This window comes from Melospiza melodia, chromosome 25 (assembly GCF_035770615.1).
Source record: "Melospiza melodia melodia isolate bMelMel2 chromosome 25, bMelMel2.pri, whole genome shotgun sequence".
Taxonomy (NCBI): domain Eukaryota; kingdom Metazoa; phylum Chordata; class Aves; order Passeriformes; family Passerellidae; genus Melospiza; species Melospiza melodia.
The window spans coordinates 9,574,341-9,600,125 of record NC_086218.1 but is presented as its reverse complement, the minus strand read 5'-3'; the positions used below and the strand labels follow the sequence as shown (position 1 = coordinate 9,600,125).

At 44.3% G+C, this 25,785-nt stretch overlaps 1 protein-coding gene across 4 annotated transcripts in view; it reads left to right on the top strand.

Moving 5' to 3' along the window:
- Positions 1 to 25,785, top strand: part of ASH1L (ASH1 like histone lysine methyltransferase) — a 68,751-nt gene that overhangs the window by 23,703 nt on the left and 19,263 nt on the right. For all 4 annotated transcript variants that reach the window (XM_063176143.1, XM_063176141.1, XM_063176145.1 and 1 more), the window contains exons 4-15: positions 4,920 to 5,021; positions 8,846 to 9,569; positions 11,289 to 11,468; positions 13,895 to 13,989; positions 17,645 to 17,718; positions 19,280 to 19,325; positions 19,558 to 19,666; positions 21,218 to 21,424; positions 23,002 to 23,148; positions 24,891 to 24,999; positions 25,156 to 25,317; positions 25,541 to 25,635. In XM_063176143.1, coding sequence (XP_063032213.1) covers positions 4,920 to 5,021; positions 8,846 to 9,569; positions 11,289 to 11,468; positions 13,895 to 13,989; positions 17,645 to 17,718; positions 19,280 to 19,325; positions 19,558 to 19,666; positions 21,218 to 21,424; positions 23,002 to 23,148; positions 24,891 to 24,999; positions 25,156 to 25,317; positions 25,541 to 25,635 — 2,050 coding nt within the window. The remainder of the gene's footprint in view (positions 1 to 4,919; positions 5,022 to 8,845; positions 9,570 to 11,288; positions 11,469 to 13,894; positions 13,990 to 17,644; positions 17,719 to 19,279; positions 19,326 to 19,557; positions 19,667 to 21,217; positions 21,425 to 23,001; positions 23,149 to 24,890; positions 25,000 to 25,155; positions 25,318 to 25,540; positions 25,636 to 25,785) is intronic.

The window sequence follows — 25,785 nt, the reverse complement described above, 5'->3', positions numbered from 1 at the left end:
CAGCCCGAGTGCAGGAGGCAGGCAGGGAGGAAAGGGGATCAGCCGCAGTCGGTTCTGCTTCTGTTCCCTCTGCAAGCCCCGGGCCGGGTGTGAGGCTGCTCCTGCTCTGGCTGTCCCGCTCTGGGTGAGGTGCAGGTGCCATCCCCGGGATAACCGGTGTCACCGTGGGCTCCTGGGCTGACCCGGGCAGTCGCAGGCCGTGTGTCAGTCCCTGACCGAGGGGTCCCTGTGCCGGTCCCTTTCCCCAGGATTCCTGTGTCTGTCCCTGTGTCTGTCCCTGTTCCGAGGGGTCTCAGTCCCTGTCCCGAAGGGTACTGGTCCCTGTGCTGGTCCCTGTCCCGAGGAGTCCCTGTCCCTGTGTCCGTCCCTGCCCAAGGGGTCCCGGTCCCTGTGTCCGTCCCGGTCCCTGTTCCGAGGGGTCTCGGTCCTTGTCCCGAGGGGTCTCGATCCCTGTGCCGGTCCCCATCCCGAGAGGTCCTGGTCCCTATCCCAGTCCCGGTCCCTGTCCCGATGGGTCCCTGTGCCGGTCCCTGGGCCGGTCCCAGTCCCGTTCCTGAGGGGTTTCCGCCGTTCCCGCCCCGGGCCGCGGGACCGGCGGGCAGCAGCGCCCCCTGGCGGCGCCGCCGCTCCTCTGCCGCGTCCGCCGAGCCCGGTGGGGCGGGGGGACCCGAACGGGACCGGGGGGACCTGGATGGGACACGGGGACTCGAACGGGGCTGGAGGGACCTGAACGGGCCGGGGTGACCTGAGCGGGGCATGGGGGGACTCGAACGGGCCGGGGAACCTGAATGGGACAGGGGACCTGAACGGGACAGGGGGGACTTGAACGGGACAGGGGGGACCCGAACGGACCGGGGGGACCTGAACGGGACAGGGGGACCTGAGCAGGGCATGGGGGGACTCGAACGGGACAGGGGGACCTGAACGGGATGGGGGGACCTGAATGGGACAGGGGGACCTGAACGGGCCGGGGTGACCTGAGCAGGGCATGGGGGGACTCGAACGGGACAGGGGGACCTGAACGGGACCGAGGGGACCCGAACGGACCGGGAGGACCTGAACGGGACAGGGGGGACCTGAACGGGATGGGGGGACCTGAATGGGACAGGGGGACCTGAACGGGCCGGGGTGACCTGAACGGACCGAGGGGACCTGAACGGGATGGGGGGACCTGAATGGGACAGGGGGACCTGAACGGGGCAGGGGGACCTGAGCAGGGCATGGGGGGACTCGAACGGGCCGGGGGGACCTGAATGGGACAGGGGGGACCTGAACGGGATGGGGGGACCTGAATGGGACAGGGGGACCTGAACGGGCCGGGGTGACCTGAACAGACCGAGGGGACCTGAACGGGATGGGGGGACCTGAGCGGGATGGGGGGACCTGAATGGGACAGGGGACCTGAACGGGACTGAGGGGACCCAAACGGACCGGGGGGACCTGAACGGACCGGGGGACTGAACGGGCAGAGGGGACTGGACCACCGATGGTGACAGCCCCCAGGACACTGCAGTGACATCCCCCAGCATGTGCCACCCCTTGCCAGCAGTGCCATCCCTGCCACCCCCAAACCCTTCCCCTTGTTTTTTTCCCTGTTATGAATTACAGTCCATTCCCCACTCAGCTCCCGCTGTTTAATTTCAATGCCAGCTCCCAGGGTACTTGGTTAACGTAGATTTTTTTAATTCAATGCATCTTGGAGTTCCTCAGGAGGAAAAGTCACCCTGGAATGACAGACCTGCTACAGCAGCTCCCTGAGCCCAGAGGGGTGGGTGGGCAGCGGGTCAGAATAAAGCAAAACTCATGGGTTGAGATAAGACCTGTTTAATAATTGGAATAAAATTATATGTAATAATAATAAGAGTAGTAATAATTGCCATGAAAAGGACAGAGGGAAATGAAGGCCAAGAAGCACAAATGATGCCTGGTTCAGGTGCTCTTGGACCTGAAATCTGGATTATTTGTCCTTGGTCCCAGCTAGAGCAGGAATTGTTTTGTCTCCCTGCTCTGTGAGGAGAGCTCACCATCCACTGATATGAAACCCAGACCCACACACTAAAACAGCACAGAACCTGAAAAATATAAAAACTAAACCCTGAGGCATCAGTGGAATAAATTCAGCCTGTCCCAGCTGGAACCAGGACAGCTCTTCCCAGTGCTGAGCACCTGTGCAGTGCCCCAGCTTTGAGGAAGGGAGGGATATATAAAATAATCAATGATATACAAAAATATGGTATAATAATGAATATATAATATTCATTATATAATATTCATTATTAAGATAATTAATATACCAAAATATAGTATTGTAATGAATATTATATATTCACTACTTTGGTGGTATTATCATTATCATTATCATTATCATTATCATTATCATTATCATTATCATTATCATTATTATTTTGGTATTATTATACATAGTGTAGAGTACATATATTATCTATTGTACACTGTATATGTTATACATTATACATTATATACTATATATTATATATTATGCATTATATACTATATATTATTAAATATTATCTACTATTTTTAATACCAAAATAATGAATATATAATATTCATTACTATACCATATTTTGAAGGAAAACAGCAAAAATCTGGTTTTTTGCATCCTGGATTTTGTCTTCTATATATTTTCAGTATAAGCACATTCTCCTCTTGCACTACCACGTGCATTTTTGCTTATCTGGGGTTTTATACTGATCAGACTTTTTAATATCTCAGCATTTTCATCACTGCAAAACCAGGTTTTTCTATGACATTTTCATGACTCTCACAGCCTTTGCTTTCAGGGAGTAATTGGGATTCTCTGAAAGTTGAAATTTTAGGAAAATAAAGCAGTTTACTGTAAGAAAAAGGGAAACAAATAGATCTTTACTCGTGTTCTTAGCAGAGCTGCCACTCCCAGCCCTGTCCCTTCACCCTGCAGCAGTTGTGGGATTCCTGGATCTTTCTAAAATTGGTTTTTACTCAAGGAATGGTAATTGTGCTGCCTGGTGACATCACCCAACGATTTAGCAAGTACCAACAAGCCCTGGGAACACAGTGAAATGTGTTCTGCACTAAAATCCAGTGCTGCTCTGTGTGTACATCATCATCATCACCATCCTCACAGGTTTAGGCCCCAGGGCTGTAACAGATTTGCCATGATGGACTGGAGCAGGAATGTTTGTGGGTTTTATTTTGTCAGGGTCTTGAAAAGGAAAAGCAATGCAGCAAGGGAGAAATTGAAAGAATTTTAAAATTTTAGGAATTTTCTTTTTGGCTTTTCACCTTTGTGCAGTTCCTGGCGAGCAGTTCTGCCCAAGGAGGGGAAGGAAATGCTTTTCCAGGGTGAAAAAGCACAATCAGCAGCACAAAGCCACTCAGGGTTCCACCTCCTTCCCGGTGCCTGAATGGTGGGACAGTGGCTGAGAGCTGGATCAGTCACCCAGAGAGTTTGGGAGAGATGAGCTGGGATTGCTCATCCAGAGAGTTTGGGAGAGCTGGAATTGCTCACCTAGAGAGTTTGGGAGAGCTGGGATTGCTCTCCCAGAGAGTTTGGGAGAGCTGGAATTGCTCATCCAGAGGGGCTGGGAGAGCTGGATCAGTGATCCAGAGAGTTTGGGAGAACTGGGATTGCTCATCCAGAAGGGTGGGAGAGCTGGGATTGCTCATCCAGAGAGTTTGGGAGAGCTGGGATTGCTCATCCAGAGAGTTTGGGAGAACTGGGATTGCTCACCCAGAGAATTTGGGAGAGCTGGGATTGCTCATCCAGAGATTTTGGGAGAGATGAGCTGGGATTGCTCATCCAGAGAGTTTGGGAAGGATGAGCTGGGATTGCTCATCCAGAGAGTTTGGGAAGGATGAGCTGGGATTGCTCATCCAGAGATTTTGGGAGAGATGAGCTGGGATTGCTCATCCAGAGAGTTTGGGAGAGCTGGGATTGCTCATCCGGAGAGTTTGGGAGAACTGGGATTGCTCATCCAGAGAGTTTGGGAGAGCTGGGATTGCTCATCCGGAGAGTTTGGGAGAACTGGGATTGCTCATGCAGAAGATCTGGGAGAGCTGGGATTGTCAAGCCTGGAGCAGAGGATGCACAAAGGAAGCTCTTCCCAGCGTGTCCATGTTCCTTTTGGGAGGGAATGAAGAAAAAGGAGTGAAACTGGTTCTGCTGGTGCCCAGTATGAGGAGCCCACTGGAGTTCAGGGAATTCTGTTTGTGGTCGCAGTGAGGGTGGGGGGAATTGCAGATCAGGGAATCTGTGTCACTGGAGATGTGGAAAACACAACAGAATGTGGTGGCCCTGAGCAAGCTGACCCTGTTTAGAGCAGGGTGGTTGGTCTTGGTAATCTGCAGAGGTCTTCTCCAAACTCTTCTGAAAATCAAGGAGTTTGGATTCAATTGAGAGTAGGAATATGTGGGGGATTTCTCTTCTTTTTTCACCTTTCCTTTCCTTTCCTTTCCTTTCCTTTCCTTTCCTTTCCTTTCCTTTCCTTTCCTTTCCTTTCCTTTCCTTTCCTTTCCTTTCCTTTCCTTTCCTTTCCTTTCCTTTCCTTTCCTTTCCTTTCCTTTCCTTTCCTTTCCTTTCCTTTCCTTTCCTTTCCTTTCCTTTTCCCTTCCCCTTTTCCCCTTTTCCCCTTTTCCCTTTTTCCCCTTTCCCCTTTCCCCTTTTTTTACCTTTCTTTCCCTTTCTTTCCTTTCCTTTTCTCACTCACAAGCTCATTCTGGTTGTTAATATTCCATGTCTTTACTCATGCCTTGTTTACCTCTGCACTTTCCTGTGGCAATCCCTGCTTGGTGTTTCCTTTCCCTCCTTCCCCTGCATTCTGCGAGCTCACAGGTGTTCAGAGTAACCTGAATTTAAACCTTTACCCTCAAATGATGATTTTTTTTTTTTTTGTGCCTTTCCCTGCTCTGCCTTGCAGGCACTTTGCCCAGCCAGGAGAAGCCCTCGCAGAGGCAGTCGGAGAGCACAAACTGCAGCCCCTCCAGGAAGAGATCCACGTCAGAGAGCACTTCTTCTCCAGGCAAGTGCTGCTCAGGGACCTGGGCTTTGGGGTACCTGGGTGCTCAGAGCTGTGCTGAGGCACACCATGGCTGGAGAACTTCAGCTCATGGAGATATTGAGGTTTTCCTCTGATATCTTGGGACATCATGGCTGTGAGAGCTTCAGCTCATGGTGATCCTGAGTTTTGGGACATCATGGCTGGAGAACTTCACTCATGGTGATCCTGAGTTTTTCCACTGATATTCTGGGATATCATGGCTGGAGAACTTTAGCTCATGGAGATATTGAGGTTTTCCTCTGATATTCTGGGATATCATGGCAGGAGAGCTTCAGCTCATGGAGATATTGAGGTTTCCCACTGATGTTTTGGGACATCATGGCTGTGAGAGCTTCAGCTCATGGTGATCCTGAGTTTTGGGACGTCATGGCTGGAGAACTTCAGCTCATGGAGATATGGAGGTTTCCCACTGATATTTTGGGACATCATGGCTGTGAGAACTTCAGCTCATGGAGATATTGAGGTTTCCCACTGATATTTTGGGACATCGTGGCTGTGAGAGCTTCAGCTCATGGTGATCCTGAGTTTTGGGACATCATGGCTGGAGAACTTCAGTTCGTGGAGATATTGAGGTTTTCCTCTGATATTCTGGGATATCATGGCAGGAGAGCTTCAGCTCATGGAGATATTGAGTTTTCCCAATGATATTTTGGGACATCATGGCTGGAGAGCTTCACTCATGGTGATCCTGAGTTTTGGGACATCATGGCTGGAGAACTTCAGCTCATGGAGATATTGAGGTTTCCCACTGATATTTTGGGACATCGTGGCTGGAGAACTTCAGCTCATGGAGATATTGAGGTTTCCCTCTGATATTTTGGGACATCATGGCTGGAGAGCTTCACTCATGGTGATCCTGAGTTTTGGGACATCATGGCTGGAGAACTTCAGCTCATGGAGATATTGAGTTTTTCCTCTGTTGTTTTGGGACATCATGGCTGGAGAACTTCAGCTCATGGTGATCCTGAGGTTTTGGCAGGGGGTGGAACAAGATGGTGTTGGAGGTCCCTTCCAACCCAAACCATTCTGTGATTCTGTAAAAATGGACTGAGCTCTCCTAGGAGCTCACATGTGAGAATCCTGGGTGGAACAAGATGGTCTTTGAGGTCCCTTCCAACCCAAACCATTCTGTGATTCTGTGAAAATGGAATGTGAGCTCCCCTGGGAGTGGACAGAAGAAAATCCAGCAGGTTGACCCATTTTGTAAGAAGCTCATTTGCAGAAGCACTCTCATTACCAGAATTCAGACATTTCTCAGACTCCCAAACTGACTGCAAATATGTAATAAGTCCCTGAGCTTGGTACTTAGGACAAAGTTATGGTTTCCATCTAGGAAGGATGTGCCAAAAGTGCCATTTCCTCCCTGCTTTGAACAGATGTTTGCAGCAGATGCTCCATCCAGCCTGTGCTGCAGAAATCCTTTGCAGTGGGAATGAAATCTTCTTTTTTCCTCTGTCTCAATCCCTTTTTTTGCCCTCACCCCTTGCAAGGGGCAGCTGCAGTTGCTGTGACTGGGAATGGGAGGTGTTAAAGTGAGCAGAGCTTTGTGCAGGAGCATTGCAATCGCATCAATCACAAATTTATCCGCTTCAAAGCCCCCGAGGTGCAGGTGCAGCTGAGCAGATCAGTCATTTTTGTGTTTTCCCTGCGTGTGGAATGTGTGAGGGTTCCAGGGGGTTTGTCAGGGAGGAGCTGCAGCTGTCCCAGCCCTTTGGAGCAGTTCCAGCAGCATTTCCAGGGGATGTGGAGCTGCCTGAGGCTCCCTGAGCAGGTGAGGAGCCCCAGCTCCATCTAAAGGCCAGGAGAAAACAAAGGGTAAATTATCTTTATTATTTCATCTGAATATACCCACTTTAAAAACCTGCAAGTGCAGTGAAAATATTTGTTTCAGTACTTCCAACCTATAAAAAAAAAAAGAAACATGAGTTTAAAAATGTATTAGATGTTGCTCCATTTTTATCAGGATTGAGTTTTTATGTGCACAGAGGGTTTTGTATTTTTAATATTGAACAGAAAGAAACTTGAGGACAATGTGAACCCTCATTGCTTTTTGCTGTTAGAAATGAGGGATTGTGTGGGAATAAAGAGAAAATAATTGTATGTTAGAAGGGGTGATAGAAAATGTGACTGACTTGTGTCACTGGGTCCCTGTCCATATTCCAGAATCTCTTCTGGGAATGTTCTGGGCAGCCCCAGGACACAAATGCTGTCAGGGGATGCAGCTGTTGTGTTTGAGCTCCATGTTTTTGGTCCCATCCCCACTCTAATCCCTTCTTGGGCTACCTAAAAACAGAGGCCAGACAGAATTAGGAGACTAAAAAGTTGGTGTATTTGTTGAAGGGCTTTCAGGTACGTTTTGGGCAAATGAATCCTGCTAAAAATGGATAATGGGTCATAGGTTTTCACACTTGTAAAAATTTGGTCCATTTTCATATTGCAGGTTAATCTTCCAATTACAGCTCCAGATAATGAAATAATTTACCCCACATTTGCTCCCCACAACTCACTTTTGTTTACATTTCTCAAGGCTTGGGGCAGTGAGGTGTCCTTGATTGCCAGGCCTGGAGAGAGATTGTTGTGTTTGCCCAACATGGGAAAACTGCAGCTAGCAGTGCATATGGAGTTTAGAGTTATACACTAAGATTATTATTATTATTATTATTATTATTATTATTATTATTATTATTATTATTATTATTATTATTATTATTATACTACATAGTATAGAGTACATATATTATCTATTGTATACTGTATATGTTATACATTATATACTATATATTATATATTATATATTATATATTATATATTATATATTATATATTATATATTATATGTATTATTGTATTAGATATATATTCAATATATTTTAGATATATATTATTTTATATATTATTTACTATTATATTATATTATGTGGTGTCTTATTATTATATATTGTAAATCATACATATATTATATAGATTATATATTATAGATATATATTTAAGTATATATAATATATACTATATATTACATATATTATATATAATAGATTTTTATATTATTATATAGATACTAGATATTCTAGATATTATTGTATATATATATCATAGATTATATTATTATAGCTATTATTATCATTTAGGTTAATATATATTATATATCATATATATAATATTATATATATAATATTATATATATTATATTATATATATTATATATCATATATATATTATATATCATATTATTATATTAGAATTACTATATTACTAGAGTTATACGCCAGAGAATTGCAGATTTACAGCCACATGAAAACCACAAAAACAAATTGCTATTATTATTATTTAGGTGAATATATATTATATATTATATATATTATATATCATATTATTATATTAGAATTACTATATTACTAGAGTTATACACCAGAGAATTGCAGCTTTACAGCCACATGAAAACCACAAAAACAAATTGCTATTTTTATTATTTAGGTTAATATATATTATATATCATATATTATATATATTATATATCATATTATTATATTAGAATTACTATATTACTAGAGTTATACGCCAGAGAATTGCAGCTTTACTGCCACATGAAAACCACAAAAACAAATTGCTATTATTATTATTTATGTTAATATATATTATATATATAATATATATTATATATGATATATATTATATATCATATTATTATATTAGAATTACTATATTACTAGAGTTATACGCCAGAGAATGAAAACCACAAAAATAAAGCCCGGAGTGACCAGCTGCAGGCCTGTGTGTGTGTTTCAGGGGTGGCAGTGCCAGCCCGGGCTGCCCGCCTGGCCCCGGCGGCCGAGGACTCGGTGGACGCGCTGCTGCAGCGCATGGCCCAGCAGGACGGGCCTCCCCCGCTGGACAAGGGCCTGGAGGGGGTCATGGGCAGCCCGCCCTCGGCCAGCCCTGCCCGCAGCCACTCCCGGGAGCGAGCCCTGGGCAAGCAGGACGGGCTGGGCAGCGCCAGCGTGCCCGGCGCCGAGGGCATCTCGCTGCTGCAGGAGCGCCTGCCCGGCTCCTACTCGCCGCGGCACCTCAAGAGGAGCGTGGTGGAGGCCATGCAGAGGCAAGCGAGGAAAATGTGCAATTACAACAAAATCCTGGCCACAAAAAAAAATCTGGACCACGTCAACAAAATCCTGAAAGCCAAAAAGCTGCAGAGGCAGTCGAGGACGGGGAACAACTTCGTGAAGCGGCGGCCGGGGCGGCCGCGCAAGTACCCGATGCAGGCCGTGGTGTCCATGCAGGCCCTGCAGGCCGCCAGGATGGTCAGCCAGGAGCTGCAGGACAGACAGCCCAGCAGCAGCCCCCTGCACCTGGGGCCGGACACCATCACGGACGTCATCGAGGCCGTGGTGCAGAGCGTCAGCCTCGACCCCGAGCACCGCAAGGGCTGGAAGAGGAAGCGGTGGCTGCCCGAGGAGCAGGCCAGGAAGAGGCACAAGTCTCTGCCTGAGGACGAGCAGGAGAGCAATAAGAGGTGATTCCCTTGCAGTTTTGTGCCTCGGTTGGGTTTAGAATGTTTCAGTCGTTGAGGGGATCTTCTGTTTCGTTTTGTGAAGTGTAGCGGTCACGTTTTCTGGAAAAATCCCTTCGCCCAGGATTTTTCTCCTGGGAAACTGAGAAGCCTCAGAGATAAAGGAAAACAATAATTATCTGATTTGCTTCTCCTGTCTTTTGCTCCTCTGGAATGTGTTTGGAGATTGTTTATCCAACAGGTGATTGTTTCATTGGTTTCATGTGAATTGTTTTGACTCAAAGGCCAATCAGTGCCAAGCTGTGTCAGGACTCTGGGAAGAGCCACAAGTTTTCATTATTATCTTTTTCCATTATTATCTTTCACTATTATCTTTACAGAAAGATAAATATCCTTTCTGTATTCTTTAGTTTAGTTTAGTGTTCTTTAATATAATATAATATCCTAAAATAATAAATGAGCCTTCTGAAAACTTGGAATCAGATTCATCATTCCTTCCTTCCAACATTTAGGGGAAATGCAAATACAATAATGAAGGAGTTCAGTCTAGAGGGAACCAACTGTGGTCTATTCAGAGTTACTATTTGTGGCAGCAGGCCCCCAGCCAGGTAATAATTAGCATTGACACTATGATGCAGAAGGCTGAATATTGTTTTATTCTTCTATACTATATTATAGTATATTTTAAAGGAACTTCTAATTTCTTCTGATACAGCTTTGATTTAATTTGCCAAGTAACCCAAACACTATTGCTAGTGTCTAATCCAGAAACTTCTCTTTGGTAAAGGAATCTCTTTGGCAAACAAATCTCCATAACACATTCTACATGTGTCTGGCAACAGGTATAGCAAGTGATGATCAGAATTGTTGTAATTCTTTCTCTGAGCTTTCTCACAGCTTCCCCAGGAAAATGCCTGGGAAGGTCTGTGAGAGCTGCTGCCACAACCAGCAAGTGAGCCCTGAGTGTGTTCAGGTACTAAAAACCCCAGAAATGAGAATTTCAGGTGATCTGAAAGGTTTGGTTCTGTATTTGTGTTGGTGAAGGATGTATTTAGGGAGTTGGTAGCTGCTGAGGTGCCACAGATTGTTCCTTTATCCTGTGTGGAATAAGGAGCCCCGAGGAGTTGTGTGTGCCATGGCATCTGCTCATGTGGGTCACAAACACTTCCAGGCAGCACAGGATGTGAAATGAGGTCAAGTGATGTACAGCTGATAAAGATTAAAGCTACAGCAGCAAGGAGGAGTTAAGGGGTGCCCCTGTGCTAAAGGCACACCCCAAAAATCTCTTACCAACTCACGCTCATCCCCAAATCCATCAATAAACAAGCTCTCCTCTCCAGAAATGGGAGCTGTGAGGGTGCTGCTTCAGGAGTTGCTCTGTGGCTCTCCTGAAGGCTCAGGAAAGGGTTACCAGAGTGCAGAGCAGAGAGCAGGAGCTGCCTTCTGAGTTACTCAGCTGAGGCTCCAAGGATAAACATTAGCAGCACAAACAACATTCTTTTTGTAATAATAATGTCACAAAAAGAATCATACTTTTCTTATGATTATACTTAACCCCCAGTTGATCATGATTGTTGAGCTGCATTTTTTAAGCAGCCGAGTCACCCAGAAATTGAGAAACATGAACTTTTTCTGCTGTCCAGATTCGAGAGAGGAATAAAGAAATACTGTGAGATGATCTTAATGGGAAGGTGATTTTTTAATCTCTGCTTTTTCTTCCAGTTTCTCTGAGACAGCAGCTGAACCTCCCAGTCCCCATGAGGCCCTTGGGAAAGCACCTGAAGCTGAAACCCCTGAGCAGCCTTTGCCTCCTGTGACCCAGCGTGAGAAGAAAGCCCCTCGACCCCCAAAGAAGAAATACCAGAAGGCTGGGCTCTACTCTGATGTCTACAAAACCACAGAGTGAGTGAAACAGAGCAAAACTGCTCTCTGATCATCCAGGGAAAACTCTTTTTTTTCACCTAGAGCCATAAAGAGCTGCCACTCATGAGTAGGTGAATTAAAACAATCAATTTAATTGAAGCCTGTGGAGAATGATGCGATGGTAATTGTGAGAACCTGGCCCAGTGAGGATGTAAAATGTAACCCCAGTCAGAAAAGAGCCTCAAGCAGTCTGGAAGTGTTTCTGGTTATCAGTTTTGAAGAAGATAAGAGATTTCTTCAGGAGTGTGAGTGGTCCTGGCAGTGCAGGTGCTGGGAGGGCTGGATGTGTGCAGGTGCTGAGCAGGATTTGAGCACAGTGTGCAGAGAAGGGGTCAGCAGGTTCCTGTTGTCATTGGCTGAGGGGTGACAAGTGCTCATCTTCTGTGTGAAAGAATTTCAGCTATGCACCCACTTCATTTCACAGCTCACTGAAGTTCATCTCTGTTTTCTCTGAGATGTTTAGGGTAGAAAAATCCAGCATTTCTTTATTTTTCCCACTGCTTGGTTTGCAGCCTGGTGTCCACTAGAATGTGAACACCTCCCTCTGTCCCTTCCCTTCCCTTCCCTTCCCTTCCCTTCCCTTCCCTTCCCTTCCCTTCCCTTCCCTTCCCTTCCCTTCCCTTCCCTTCCCTTCCCTTCCCTTCCCTTCCCTTCCCTTCCCTTCCCTTCCCTTCCCTTCCCTTCCCTTCCCTTCCCTTCCCTTCCCTTCCCTTCCCTTCCCTTCCCTTCCCTTCCCTTCCCTTCCCTTCCCTTCCCTTCGTAGTCACACATTTTCTAAAGCCATGTGAACAAAGCAGTTCAAGTCAGGAATTTGTGCTTCTGTTCCAATGTCATCTGACAGATTGAAAAGAGAGAAAATTTGGCACCTTCTCACAGTGTCACAGACCACTTGAAAATGTTTCAGAGACCACTGGGAAGCTGCCAGTGCAGTTTATCAGCTGCTCCTGCTGTAATCTCTGTCTGTAGCAAGAGAAGGAACCATGAAAGGGTCAAGACTAAGGAAGAAACAAAGATCTCAGTGTGAGCAAAGTGAGGCCACTTGAATTTTATCTCTTTTTAAAGAGATGTGCTCAAACTTTGCCACTTGGATGTTCTGGCACTGCTGTACTCAGTTCAAACCTCACAGTTTTATCTGTTGTCACAGAGGAGGAGCTGAGAGAGTCTTCTCCTTTTCTTCAATGTAAATATTTGGAATTTGAGTGTTCCTAAGTTGGAAAGGACCCACAAAGATCATGGAGTGCACAGCCCCAACAGCCCCACCCTGCTGCCTGAGCTGTGTCCAAACCCTCCTGGGGCTGTGCCCGTTCCCTGGGCAGTGCCAGCACCCTCTGGGGGATGAACCTTTCCCTAAATCCATCCTAGACCTCCCCTGGCCATTCCCTGGGGTGCTGGCACTGTCACACAGAGCAGAGATTGGAGCTGCTCCTCCTCTCTCTTCAGGGGAAGTCACAAATCACTTACAGAGGGTTGGTTTGTCTTCCCTCTGCCTGTTGCTCCACATGCTGAGCTCTTCCCTGCTCTGACACTGGGTTTGGGATGAGCTGCCACAGCTGCTCTGGGCCTCCCCACCCTCACAGGGAAGAATTTCTTCCTAAGTATTTCCAGTTGTTGATATCTGTATCACAAAATGTGTTTTCAGCTTACATTTTGCCTTCTCTGCTTAAACAATGATATCACATTTTTTTATTGAGCCATCTTTCTTTTACTTGTCCAGTTCTTAAAATAAATCTCTTAAAAAACTTCACTAGGCTTCAATTTCATTTAATCTTTGGTCTGTTTAACATTTAGAAGTCTCCTTTGAATGTTGCAGGAGTGCAGTTCTAAATATAACCACATCAGATTCTATTTTCCAAGGTTTGTTGCTGGCCAGGAGGAGATGTTTACAAACACCAGATTACAGAGCTGGCACCTGCCTGACCCCTACAACCATTCTAATTCCATTCTCTTATTTTTCTCCCTTCAAAGGGATGTCTCATTGCTTTTTTAACTCTGATTTTTGTTCTTTTTTTCTGCCTTTCCTGATGAACAACCTCCTAAAGGGCAGCAGATGAATGTTTGCTCTTAGGAGAGCAGGGCTGTTCATGTGCAACGGGTCCAGTTCCTCAGCAAAACCACCAGATACAAATCTGCTGCTCCTCTTTTATTTGTGTACCTTTAGTTATTACTTTTAGATCACATTTAAAGTCAGTGGTGTCCCATTGGGTGTTGCCTTAGGAGAAAAACCCCAAATTGTGGGAGGGCTGGGATCAGTGTTTGACAGGAGAGCATTTCTTTGGTTATTTCTGTTATTCCTCCCTTGCCTGATGCTCCAGCCATTTGTGCCTTACCTAAAGCAGAAAATGCATTTTTGCAAGTGACCCATGATCCCCATGGTGACATTTTGGTCCTGTCCTTGTCCTCCACAGCCCCAAGAGCCGCCTGATCCAGCTGAAGAAGGAGAAGCTGGAATACACCCCAGGGGAGCACGAGCACGGGCTCTTCCCAGCCCCTATCCACGTTGGTGGGTACCTCAGCTGTATTTTCAGTGTTGGGAGATAAATGTGGCACTGGGGGGGCTGCACAGCTTCTGCTTTTCTCTGTTTTTTATCCCTTGCCAGGTCACTCGTGGCTTTTGGCACATGGACTTTGCCAACTCATCCCCATGTGTTCCCCAGTTCAGTCTAGAAGCTTTTTTTTAGCTTAGAACATTGCTCTTGATTTTTTTGGGGGTGTCAGAAAATACCATTCTGGTTGAAAACCTGCTTTGATATCTTTGTCAGAAAATACCATTTTAGTTGAAAACTTAAGTGTGATAGCTCTTGGATGAAATGCAGAGCAGTAGTCTCCACCTCAAAGTCAATTATGACCATTTAAATCCCAAAAGCTGGAATGATAAATTCCCCCATGTCTCCATGCACTTCATGGTGTCTGTCTTTCCATAGGGATAAAAGGGTGGAAGAATTGAAAGCTTTGCTTTTATCTTTGGCTTTATTTCATCCCCATTTTTAGGCCTTGGGTAGGGAAAAATTGAGATTTAGGATTTCACAGAATCAAGGAATGGTTTGGGTGGGAAGGGACTTTACAGATCATCTTATTCCACCCTGTTCCATGGAATTCCAGAGCCCAGGTTGCTCCAAGCCCTGTGCCTGTCCCATAACCCAGGTCAGTCCCAGGCCCTCAGAGGGGATGGAGCTCAGGATGCCTCTCCTGGGGCAGGAGGGAGAGGCAGAGCTCCACTGCTCACAGCTCAGGTTAAACCTGGTAGGACGGAGTAATTCCCTGATTCTCAGGTAATTGTTTCAGCTTCTGAAGTGCTGTGACTGTGTTGCTGCAAGTCCTGTCAGGCCCAGCAGGTTTGTGGAATTCAGGGATTTTTGTCCCATCAAACACCAGCTCTCACTGCTTTGTCTCCTGTACCTGAGCTCTTTTGGCTCCCTATACAGTTGGGCAGATCTGTGTGAATCAAGAGCCACAGAAGCTGAAGGTGACAGCTGAAATCCTTCAAGATGTGCCCTTGCTCAGCTCCTTTTTGAGTGGGTTCATGTAAAACCACGTTCAGCAGGTTCCCAACCCACATTGTTGCAGCTCCAGGGGTTCCTGGGGATGGTTGAACCCCAGAGCAGTGACCAGGGCTGGGGTTCTGCACTGGGGACACACAAGGAGGGCTGGGGGCCCAGCAGGTTTGTGGAATTCAGGAATTCTTGTCCCATCAAACACCAGCTCTCACTGCTTTGTCTCCTGTACCTGAACTCTTTTGGCTCCCTGCACAGCAAGGCAGAGCAGTTGGGCAGATCTGTGTGAATCAGGAGCCACAGAACAGGTTTCAGAGCTGAAGGTGACAATTGAAATCCTTCAAGATGTGCCCTTGCTCAGCTCCTTTTTGAGTGGGTTCATATAAAACCAGGTTCAGCAGGTTCCCAACCCACATTGTTGCAGCTCCAGGGGTTCCTGGGGATGGTTGAACCCCAGAGCAGTGACCAGGGCTGGGGTTCTGCACTGGGGAGGGCTGGGGGGACCTGCCCTGTGCTGAGGGCACGGTGCCAGGGCACCTGAAAGAGCCTTTTGTTTGGGCTGCTGAGGTCATGGAAGTGAAAACAAATTCCCAGCAGATTTAGCTCTTTCCTGGAACCTGCTAGGGATGAATAAGGCATTGAAAATGGAAAGTAATTTAGGGGTAAATTGTAAGGAAAACATTACCATTTGTATTTTCCAGTGGTGAGGGTATGCATGTGAATTTATATGAACCCCCAGAGCATTGCTGGAGGAATATAAAGGCATTTGTTAACAGTTTAAAAAGCTGGGGGGAAAAACAATCAGCTTGGGCCTGACACCTCATCCTAAGCACTCTGCTCCCTGTGGTTTTGTGACACAGGATTGCAGCAAAATGATCAGAGAATGTTGAATCTTGGCTGGAGCTAAGCAGTGTCAGCCCTGGGGACTGGTGTGAATGATGTAATGGGTCTGTGTCCTTTAGGGGTGACAGGGAATGAAAGGATGGAGCCAAAATCTGCAGTGAAAGCAGGAACTCCTGTCTAAAACGAGTTCCAGTTATTGCTGAAAATACAGATCCCCTTGAAGCCTTGCCAAAAAATCTGGGAACGCATTTGCCAAGTCTGAATTCATTCTTAAATCTCTTCTGGTAAAGGTCACGGGAACAGGTTGGGAGACTCTTTTCAAAGCTGATTTGATTTCTTTGAGTACAATATTGTGATTTACCAGCCTGCATGGGCGGTGCAGGGCTTGTCCTGGGTGTTGAAGTGTTGGGCTGTGCACAGGAAAACTCAGGAGAAATGTCAGCTTGGTGGTCAGTCCTGTCAGGTGCTCTGGTCAGTTCTGTCAGGTGTTGTGGTCAGTCCTGATAAGTGTTGGGGTCAGTCCTGTCAGGTTCTGTGGTCAGTTCTGATCAGTCCTGATAAGTGTTGGGGTCAGTTGTTTCAGGTGCTGTGGTCAATCCTGTCTGGTGTTGTGGTCATTTCTGTCCAGGGTTGACTGTGGTACTTTCACAGGACTGTGGTCAGTCCTGTCAGATGCTCTGGTCAGTTCTGTCAGGTGCTGTGGTCAGTGCTGTGGTCACTTGTTTCAGGTGTGGTCAGTGCTGTCCAGGGTTGTGGTCAGTTCTGTCTGGGCTTGGCTGTCTTACCCTCACAGGGTTGTGGTCAGTGCTGTGGTTGTGGTCAGTTGCTTCAGGAGTGGTCAGTCCTGTCAGGTACTGTGGTCAGTGCTGTGGTCAGTTGTTTCAGGTGTGGTCAGTGCTGAGGTCAGTGCTGTGGCCAATTGTTTCAGGTGTGGTCAGTCCTGTCAGGTGCTGTGGTCAGTCCTGTGGTCAGTGCTGTGGTCAGTTCTGTCTGGGGTTGGCTGTGGTACTCTCACAAGGTTGTGGTCAGTTCTGTCAGGTGCTGTGGTCAGTGCTGTGGTCAGTGCTGTGGTCAGTGCTGTGGTCAGTTGTTTCAGGTGTGGTCAGTTGTTTCAGGTGTGGCCAGTTGTTTCAGGTGTGGTCAGTGCTGTGGTCAGTTGTTTCAGGTGTGGCCAGTTGTTTCAGGTGTGGTCAGTGCTGTGGTCACTTGTTTCAGGTGTGGTCAGTTGTTTCAGGTGTGGTCAGTGCTGTGGTCAGTTGTTTCAGGTGCTGTGGTCAGTTCTGTCAGGTGTTGTGGTCAGTGCTGTGTTCAGTTGTTGCAGGTGTGGTCAGTACAGTGGTCAGTGCTGTGGTCAGTTGTTTCAGGTGTGGTCAGTGCTGTCCAGGGTTGTGGTCAGTGCTGTCCAGGGTTGTGGTCAGTGCTGTCCAGGGCTGTGGTCAGTTCTGTGAGGTGTGGTCAGTGCTGTCCAGGGTTGTGGTCAGTGCTGTCCAGGGCTGTGGTCAGTTCTGTGAGGTGTGGTCAGTGCTGTCCAGGGTTGTGGTCAGTTCTGTGAGGTGTTGTGGTCAGTGCTGTCCAGGGCTGTGGTCAGTGCTGTCCAGGATTGCCCATGGCAGGATCTGACCCAGCTCCTTCCATCCCTCCCTGCCCGTGGAGGCCCCTCCTGACCAGCTCCCCATTCTGTGTCCTGAGGGGGTTCCCTGTGCCTGCCCTGACATCCAGAACATTCTCTGAGCCTTCTCCCCCTCTCCTTTGTGCCTGGCAGCAGCTCCCCTTCCCTCAGGACGTGTGCTGTGCCCCTCACAAACCTTTCTGTGCTTTCAGGGAAGTACCTCAGACAAAAGAGAATCGACTTCCAGCTGCCTTACGACATCCTCTGGCAGTGGAAACACAACCAGGTAGGAGATAAGAGCTCGCTGGGCTTGCCAAGAGTGGGATCAGAAGGAAACAGCAGCACTCAGGGCTTGCCAGGATTGGGATCAGAAGGAAACAGCAGCACTCAGAGAGATTCTGTTCACACATCCCAGCTGCGTGAGGGGAGAAGGGATTTGCATTTGTGTTTCACGGTGAAAATCCCCATTATTCCAGCTCCTGCAAAATAGCAACCCTGGGAGTTGGTGCTCTGACAAAAGTCATTAATTTGGCTGCAGACTTTTATTTTGGCAGTGCTGCTGTGTGTGGCGAGCTGGTTTCAGACACGCCTCGGGAGAATTGGGATGTACTGCCAGCAGCACTGAGAAATTTCAGGCCTTATTTTTCTTGGATCAGTCCCAGCAGAGTGGAATTTATTTTTCACTTGCAAGCTGAAATTTTCATACTGAGGGAAGGAGAGAAACTGTTTAACAGTCTCATTCTTTTTTAAAGAGCTTTAAATATGTGCAGGATTAAAAATAGGATTTTTTTTTTTATTATTGCCTGGGATGTTTCCACCAAGTGATTTACCACAGGATTTAAGGGAGAATCTTCCCTCAGCTCTGTGGTGGGAAAGTGCTCTCAGATAAATCCAGCACCCCTGGAATCTGATCCTCAACTCAGGAGCATTTCAGCCTAGGACACTTTCTTGTCATATATTAACAATTGCCTGTCTCATCTCTTCTGTATTTTATAAGTAATAAACACATGGAATCTGTTTCCTTGACATTTTCCAGCTCTCCCTGGAATATTGGAGGCCCTTGCAGAGGAATTTCTCTGTACAGGGGTGTGGAGATGTCTGGGTTGTCCCTGTGGGCCACAAGGGTCACTGAGGGAAGGCTCTTAGTGCAGGAAATGTTTGTGAAACAGAGAATAATTGGAAATTATTCCTCAAAGCTAGTTTGACAGGCTGGAATATATCTGAAATTATGAGTTGTGATGTAAATTTTCCTTTCCCTTCCCATCATCTCCATCTGCAGAGAAGATAAATCTGCATTTCTCATAGCTCCCCCTGTACTCACAGTTCTTAGAGAATCCCAGAATCCTTTAGATTGCAAAAACCCCTTAAGATCACAGAGTCACTTTGATAAATCAGCACCTTGATTTTTTGTTTTCACTTTTTTAAGCATTGGCACATGGTGATTGCGCCAAAGATGGTTTCTCCAAAGTAGAGGTATAAATAATTAGGTAATAATAATATAACAAATAATTTATTTATAAATAAATATAAATAAACAGGGCTCTTCTTCTAAGCCCTGTTCAGAGGAGCCTGTCCTCAGGACAGCTGTTTGCCACATTGCTCTGGGCACACAGAATAAATAACGTGGTGAACAAACTGCTCCACTGCCTCAGCAAGCCCAAATTCTGCTTATTCAGGTCCTTTTTGTGACCTATTTGTTAATGCAGTCTGAGCCTAGGGAAGAGAACACAGATTTCTAGTAATGATTAAAGAACAGTTGCCTGTGTACAGAACATAATTTCCCTGATCCTTTTGAATAACAGATGCACTTATGCAATGTATTAAAATTGTCTTTCTCTTCCTTTTAGTTGTATAAAAAGCCAGATGTCCCACTTTATAAAAAAATCCGTTCCAGTAAGTAAAATCTTATTACTAAAATGTGATAACTGTGGAATTTTCATGTGATACCCTCCTTTCTGTCCTGCTCTTTGTCCTACCAAAGACTCTTCCACCTGCTTTTTTTTTAAACTTTACTGATTGGAATGAAAATACTGTAGATAAACAGGTCTGTTTTTTCACCTGAAAAGAATTCTTTTCCCTATTTAGGTTTGTTTTTTTCTTTTCTTATTTATTTTTTCCCCTTCAGATGTCTATGTGGATGTCAAACCTCTCTCTGGCTACGAGGCCACCACCTGCAATTGTAAGAAACCAGAGGATGACAGTGGGAAGGGCTGTGTGGAGGATTGTCTGAACAGGTTAGAAATGGATTATTTCTAAATATAGTTTAGAGGGAAATTCCCAGTTGGAATTTGGACACCTGGGCTGGTGTCCCCTCCTGGGCTGTGCCCAGTGCTCTGGGGGGCTCAGAGTGGTCCCCTGCCCTTGGGCATGCCAAGGGGCAGTGCCAGCTCTGGTCCCTTGCCAGGGGCACAACCTGCAGGAGCTGCACCTGCCCCAGGTGAGGCCCCAGCTCTGGAAGATCCCATTAAAACCTCAGTTTTGGCCTTTGAATAACAGTGAGAGCTGGGCAGGGAGTCACTGTGTGAGTTGCACCTTGAAAACAAGAAGCATTTTAGTTCTGAATAAATTTATTTATTTATTTATTTATTTATTTATTTATTTATTTATTTATTTATTTATTATTGATTCATATATGCATAATATATATTATACTGATTTTTAGATTGATTTTATATTGATTTATTATTGATTTCTACATCAATATCGATTATTATATAAAAATTTTTATATAGTTATATTTATAGTTATATTTATATAAAAATATATACTATAGTTATATATAATTGTAGCTATATAGTTATATATTCTTTATTTCTATTTTTTATATTTATATAAAATATATATTTCTAATTTTATAGAATTATATATAATTTTATACTTTATATTATATATTTATAAATTATTTTATATTTATATATAAATATATATATTTCAGCATAAATTATATATGTATATATTTTATATAAATATGTATTTACAATTATATATATTATAATTTATATATTTTATATATAAAAATTATTTCCTTTCTTATTTATGAGATGATTTCTGTATTTATATCTTGATTTCATATATTGATTTATGATTTTATCTATTATTTTAGTTTATATCTAATAATATATATTACATGATTATATTTATAATATAAATATAATTATTTTATTGTAGTAATTTTATTGTGATGATTTTTATTATGATAATTGTTGTTATATGCAATAGAATATAATGCAATAGAATAGAATAGAATAGAATATAAATTTAATATAATATACATTTAATATAATATAATATACATTAAATATAATATATACATTTAATATAATGTAATGATATAATGTAATGTAATATAATATAATGTAATATAATGCAATAGAATATAATGCAATAGAATATAAATTTAATATAATATACATTTAATATAATATAAATTTAAAATAATATACATTTAATTTAATATAGTAGAATATACATTTAATATAATATATACATTTAATATAATGTAATATGATGTAATGTAAATAATATAATGTAATATAATGCAGTATAATGCAGTATAATGCAATATAATATAATATAATATAATATACATTTAATATACATTTAATATACATTTAATATAATGTAATATACATTTCATATATATTTACAATATAGTAATATAATATTATATAATACAATTTTTTATTATCTTTATGATCTTATCTTTCCATTTATGATTTTGCTTTATTTGCATGACAGATCCCAAAGTCCCGTCCCCTGCCTTGACCGTGTGCTGTGTGTTGCAGGATGATCTTTGCAGAGTGCTCCCCCAACACGTGTCCCTGTGGGGAGCAGTGCTGCAACCAGCGCATCCAGCGGCACGAGTGGGTGCAGTGCCTGGAGAGGTTCCGGGCTGAGGAGAAGGGCTGGGGCATCCGCACCAAGGAGCCCCTCAAGGCAGGACAGTTCATCATCGAGTACCTGGGAGAGGTTGTCAGTGAGCAGGAGTTCAGGTAGGAATGTTTATTTGGTGCTTGGCGTGGAAGGATCATGAATGGGACATGGAGAGATAAACTCTGTGTAAATCCGGTGTAGAGATCATTGGAATGAGTAACTTGTAACATTGGTACATATTTTATGGCATTTAGTAGGAATTATAAATTCTACTCTAGGTCATCCATGTGTTGATTAGAGTGGTTGGGATATCCTGAGGCAGGAGCAAAAAGGAAGATGAGGGGGAAAGGAAGGCTTAGAATTCTGGGGGTTTTGGTTAACCAGGTTTTTCCCAGTGCAGTATTGAGGGGTGAATAAGGTTTAAAATGCCTCATCTGCCCTATAAATGCAAAATGCGTTTAGCATGGAAGGCTCACAAATCACCTTTAGGGACATGGAGTGTTAAGCTCTGTGTAAATCCATTGTAAAGACCATTGGAATGAGTAACTTGTAACATTGGTACATATTTTATGGCATTTAGTAGTAATTGTAAATTCTATTCTTGGTCATGCATGTGTTGATTGGATTGGGAAATTCTAAGTGGATGTGGTTGGGATATCCTGAGCAGGAACAGATGGGAGGATGAGAAGGAAGAGGAAGGTTTAGAATTCTGGGAGTTTTGGTTAACCAAGTTTTTCCCAGTCCAGTATTGGTGGTTAATGTTTGAAATGAATCATCTGTCTCATCTGCCCTATAAATGCAAAATGCATTTAGCATGGAAGGCTCACAAATCACCTTTAGGGACATGGAGTGTTAAGCTCTGTGTAAATCCATTGTAAAGACCATTGGAATGAGTAACTTGTAACATTGGTACATATTTTATGGCATTTAGTAGTAATTGTAAATTCTATTCTTGGTCATGCATGTGTTGATTGGATTGGGAAATTCTAAGTGGATGTGGTTGGGATATCCTGAGCAGGAACAGATGGGGAGGATGAGAAGGAAGAGGAAGGTTTAGAATTCTGGGAGTTTTGGTTAACCAAGTTTTTCCCAGTCCAGTATTGGTGGTTAATGTTTGAAATGAATCATCTGTCTCATCTGCCCTATAAATGCAAAATGCGTTTAGCATGGAAGGCTCACAAATCACCTTTAGGGACATGGAGTGTTAAACGCTGTGTAAATCCATTGTAAAGATCATTGGAATGAGTAACTTGTAACATTGGTCCATATTTTATGGCATTTAGTAGGAATTATAAATTCTACTCTTGGTCATCCATGTGTTGATTAGAGTGGTTGGGATATCCTGAGGCAGGAACAAAAAGAAAGATGAGGGGGAAAGGAAGGTTTAGAATTCTGGGGGTTTTGGTTAACCAGGTTTTTCCCAGTGCATTAGCAGATAGATTTCCCAGTGGCTCATTAGCAGATAGATATCTCCTGGAGGGAGGATTGATTGTGGAAGAGATGAAGAGTACTGCCCAGTGAACAGAAAATAACTGCTCCACAGATAGGAATAGAAAACACACACCCATTTCCAACCTAGGACAAAAACCCTGTCTGAAATGTGAAATGTGCTCTCACTGTGCTCTCACTGTGCCACTTCCTGTGTGCTGTGTGGGCACAATCAGAATGACAAGGTTCCCCCTGTGTGTCCCCACAGGAACAGGATGATTGAGCAGTACCACAACCACAGTGACCATTACTGCCTGAACCTGGACAGCGGCATGGTCATCGACAGCTACCGCATGGGCAACGAGGCGCGCTTCATCAACCACAGCTGCAACCCCAACTGTGAGATGCAGAAGTGGTGAGCAAAGGGATTATTCTGCTCCCTGCAAGGCCTGTGTACCCTGAGAGAGGGAGAACCACTTCAGCTGAGGGAGTCAGATCTAAAAATAGGGAGGGGAGTTGTGGTATTCACATTCTCTGAACAGAGAGACACATAATTCTCTCTTCTGGGATTTTTCCTGGGGAAGGCAGTGAGAAATAAATTTAGAGAAGAAAAGAAAACAATTCTTATCTCTACTTGCTGCTCTTGTTGTTTGGCAAATGTGGAATATATTATGGAGATTGTTTACTGAAAGTGATTTAATTAGACACTGGTGATGGTTGTTTGGATTGATTGGCCAGTTGGGCCAAAGCTGTGTTGTGACTGTCTCAGATGGGTTTTTCTTTAGTATCTTTTTAGTATGGTATCTCTTTAGTGTAGTATCTCTTTAGTATAGTATCTCTTTAGTATAGTATCTCTTTAGTATAATATCTCTTTAGTGTAGTATCTCTTTAGTATAATATCTCTTTAGTATAATATCTCTTTAGTATAATATCTCTTCAGTATAGTATCTTTCTCTTTAATACAATATAGTATTAGTGTAATATAGTATAGCTTAATAAAACATTTGTTCAGCCTCCTATCAATGGAATCAGAGCACATTATTCCCTACACTGAAGTCACCCTGCATCAATAGGGAGTCAAAGCTGGAAATAATCCTTACAGGTGCTCACGTTGCTCAGGAGAAGTTGGGTAGTGTTGGTGAGTGCTGGGTGCTTTGGAGACAGGATTCAGGTTTGCTGGCAGATCCAGCACTGCTGGCTGTCACACTGGGATGTTTCCCTTCCAGCATTACTGGTTACACTGGGCTGTTTCCTTCCCAGTATTGCTGGTTTTCACACTCTTAATCTGCTGCAAAGGTTGAAGCCTGGGTAGTGCTCTAAAATCATCTATCTGTATATAAACCCTTTGTTTTGACAATTCAAATATTTTTGAAGCGTGAAGAAAGGAAATTGTGGGATTGCAGCCTGTGTCGTACCAGCACTTAGGAGGAAATACTGCTGAGGGATTTGTAGTGGGTGATTTGCCGGGGAAGGACAGAAGAACAGGAGTCACTGAATATCAAAGTAGCTCGTGGTTCTCAGATAATTCTAGATTTAAGCAATAGCAAAGTTTTACATTTGAAAATCCAACTCAAAATAGTTGAAAAGACAGAGGAGATTCTGCCCTGCTCAGGTGAGACCCTTCCTGCAGAGCTGCCTCCGGTCTGGGGTCCCAGCACAGCAAGGATGCAGAGCTGCTGGAGTGGCTCTGGAGGAGGCACCAAATTAATTAGAGAGAAGGAGCAGCTCTGCCGTGAGGAAAGGCTGAGAGAATTGGGATTGTTCAGCCTGGAGAAGAAGAGCTCCAAGTGACCTAATTGTGTCCTTGTAGTACCTGAAGGAGCTGCAGGAAAGATGGAGAGAGATCATTTACAAGGGCCTGGAGTGACAGGACAAGGGGCAGTGTCTTCCCACTTCCAGAGGGCAGGGTTAGATGGAATATTGGAAAGGAATTGTTCCCTGTGAGGGTGGGGAGACCTTGGCATTACTACTCTTGTTAAATGTGGTGTTCGCTTTTTAGCTTTCAAAGCTTATTGTAAGAGATAAATAAAAGAACTGCACAAGCATAAGCCAGGGCACAGCAGAGGTGTTGCTGCCTGTCTCTGGCACTGCCACTCTGTGCACAAAAGATGATTTTATGTTGAATTTTTGGGGTGTTTGATTGGATTTTCCCCTCAGGTCTGTGAATGGTGTGTATCGGATCGGGCTGTATGCGCTGAAGGACATGCCTGCTGGGACTGAGCTCACCTATGACTACAACTTCCACTCATTTAATGTTGAAAAACAGGTAAAAACCCCACTGTGAGACCTTGAAAAATCTCACTGAGGCCTAACAGTTCTGTAAAGTGTAAAAACAATAAAACCTATTGTGTTGTGTTAAGCATAAAATGTTCATTTTAATATTGAGAGAGGGTTTATTGGATTTTTTTCTTTCTCCTCAAAGCAACTCTGCAAATGTGGCTTTGACAAATGCAGAGGAATAATTGGGGGTAAAAGCCAACGCATGAATGGACTCTCAAGCAAAAGCAACCAGCCTGTGAGCACCCACAGAAGACCTGGCAGGTCGAAAGAGAAGAGGAAGTCAAAGCACAAACTAAAGAAGAGAGTAAGTAGCAAAGACAGAGTTTGGGTGGGTGAGGTTGATGGGAAATCAGTTTGTGCCACCAGACCAAAGACTGGGGTATTTGTAAATTTTAAACTTGAAACAGAAACCCAGACTTTGAACAGAAATACAACAGAGTAACGCTGCAGGTTCTGTCTCTGCTTTGGCTGCTGTGCTGAGTTCTTGGCACAGTTTTTCCTGTCTATCAGAACAATCTCTTTTCCAGAGGGGCCACATCCCTGAGGAGCCCAGTGAAAGTGTGAACGCCCCAACGAGGCTGACACCTCAGCTGCAGATGAAGCCCATGTCTAACAGGGAGAGGTAAGGGCTGATTTCAGGGGGATTTGCCTCAGAAATGGAGTGCTGTGCGAATACTGATGTGTTCCTGAAATTGCTGAGGATGCAGCTTTTAGTTCTCCTTGACCAGCCAGGCTGGAATTCCTCTTCATTGAGCTGCTCTGAATGTCCAGC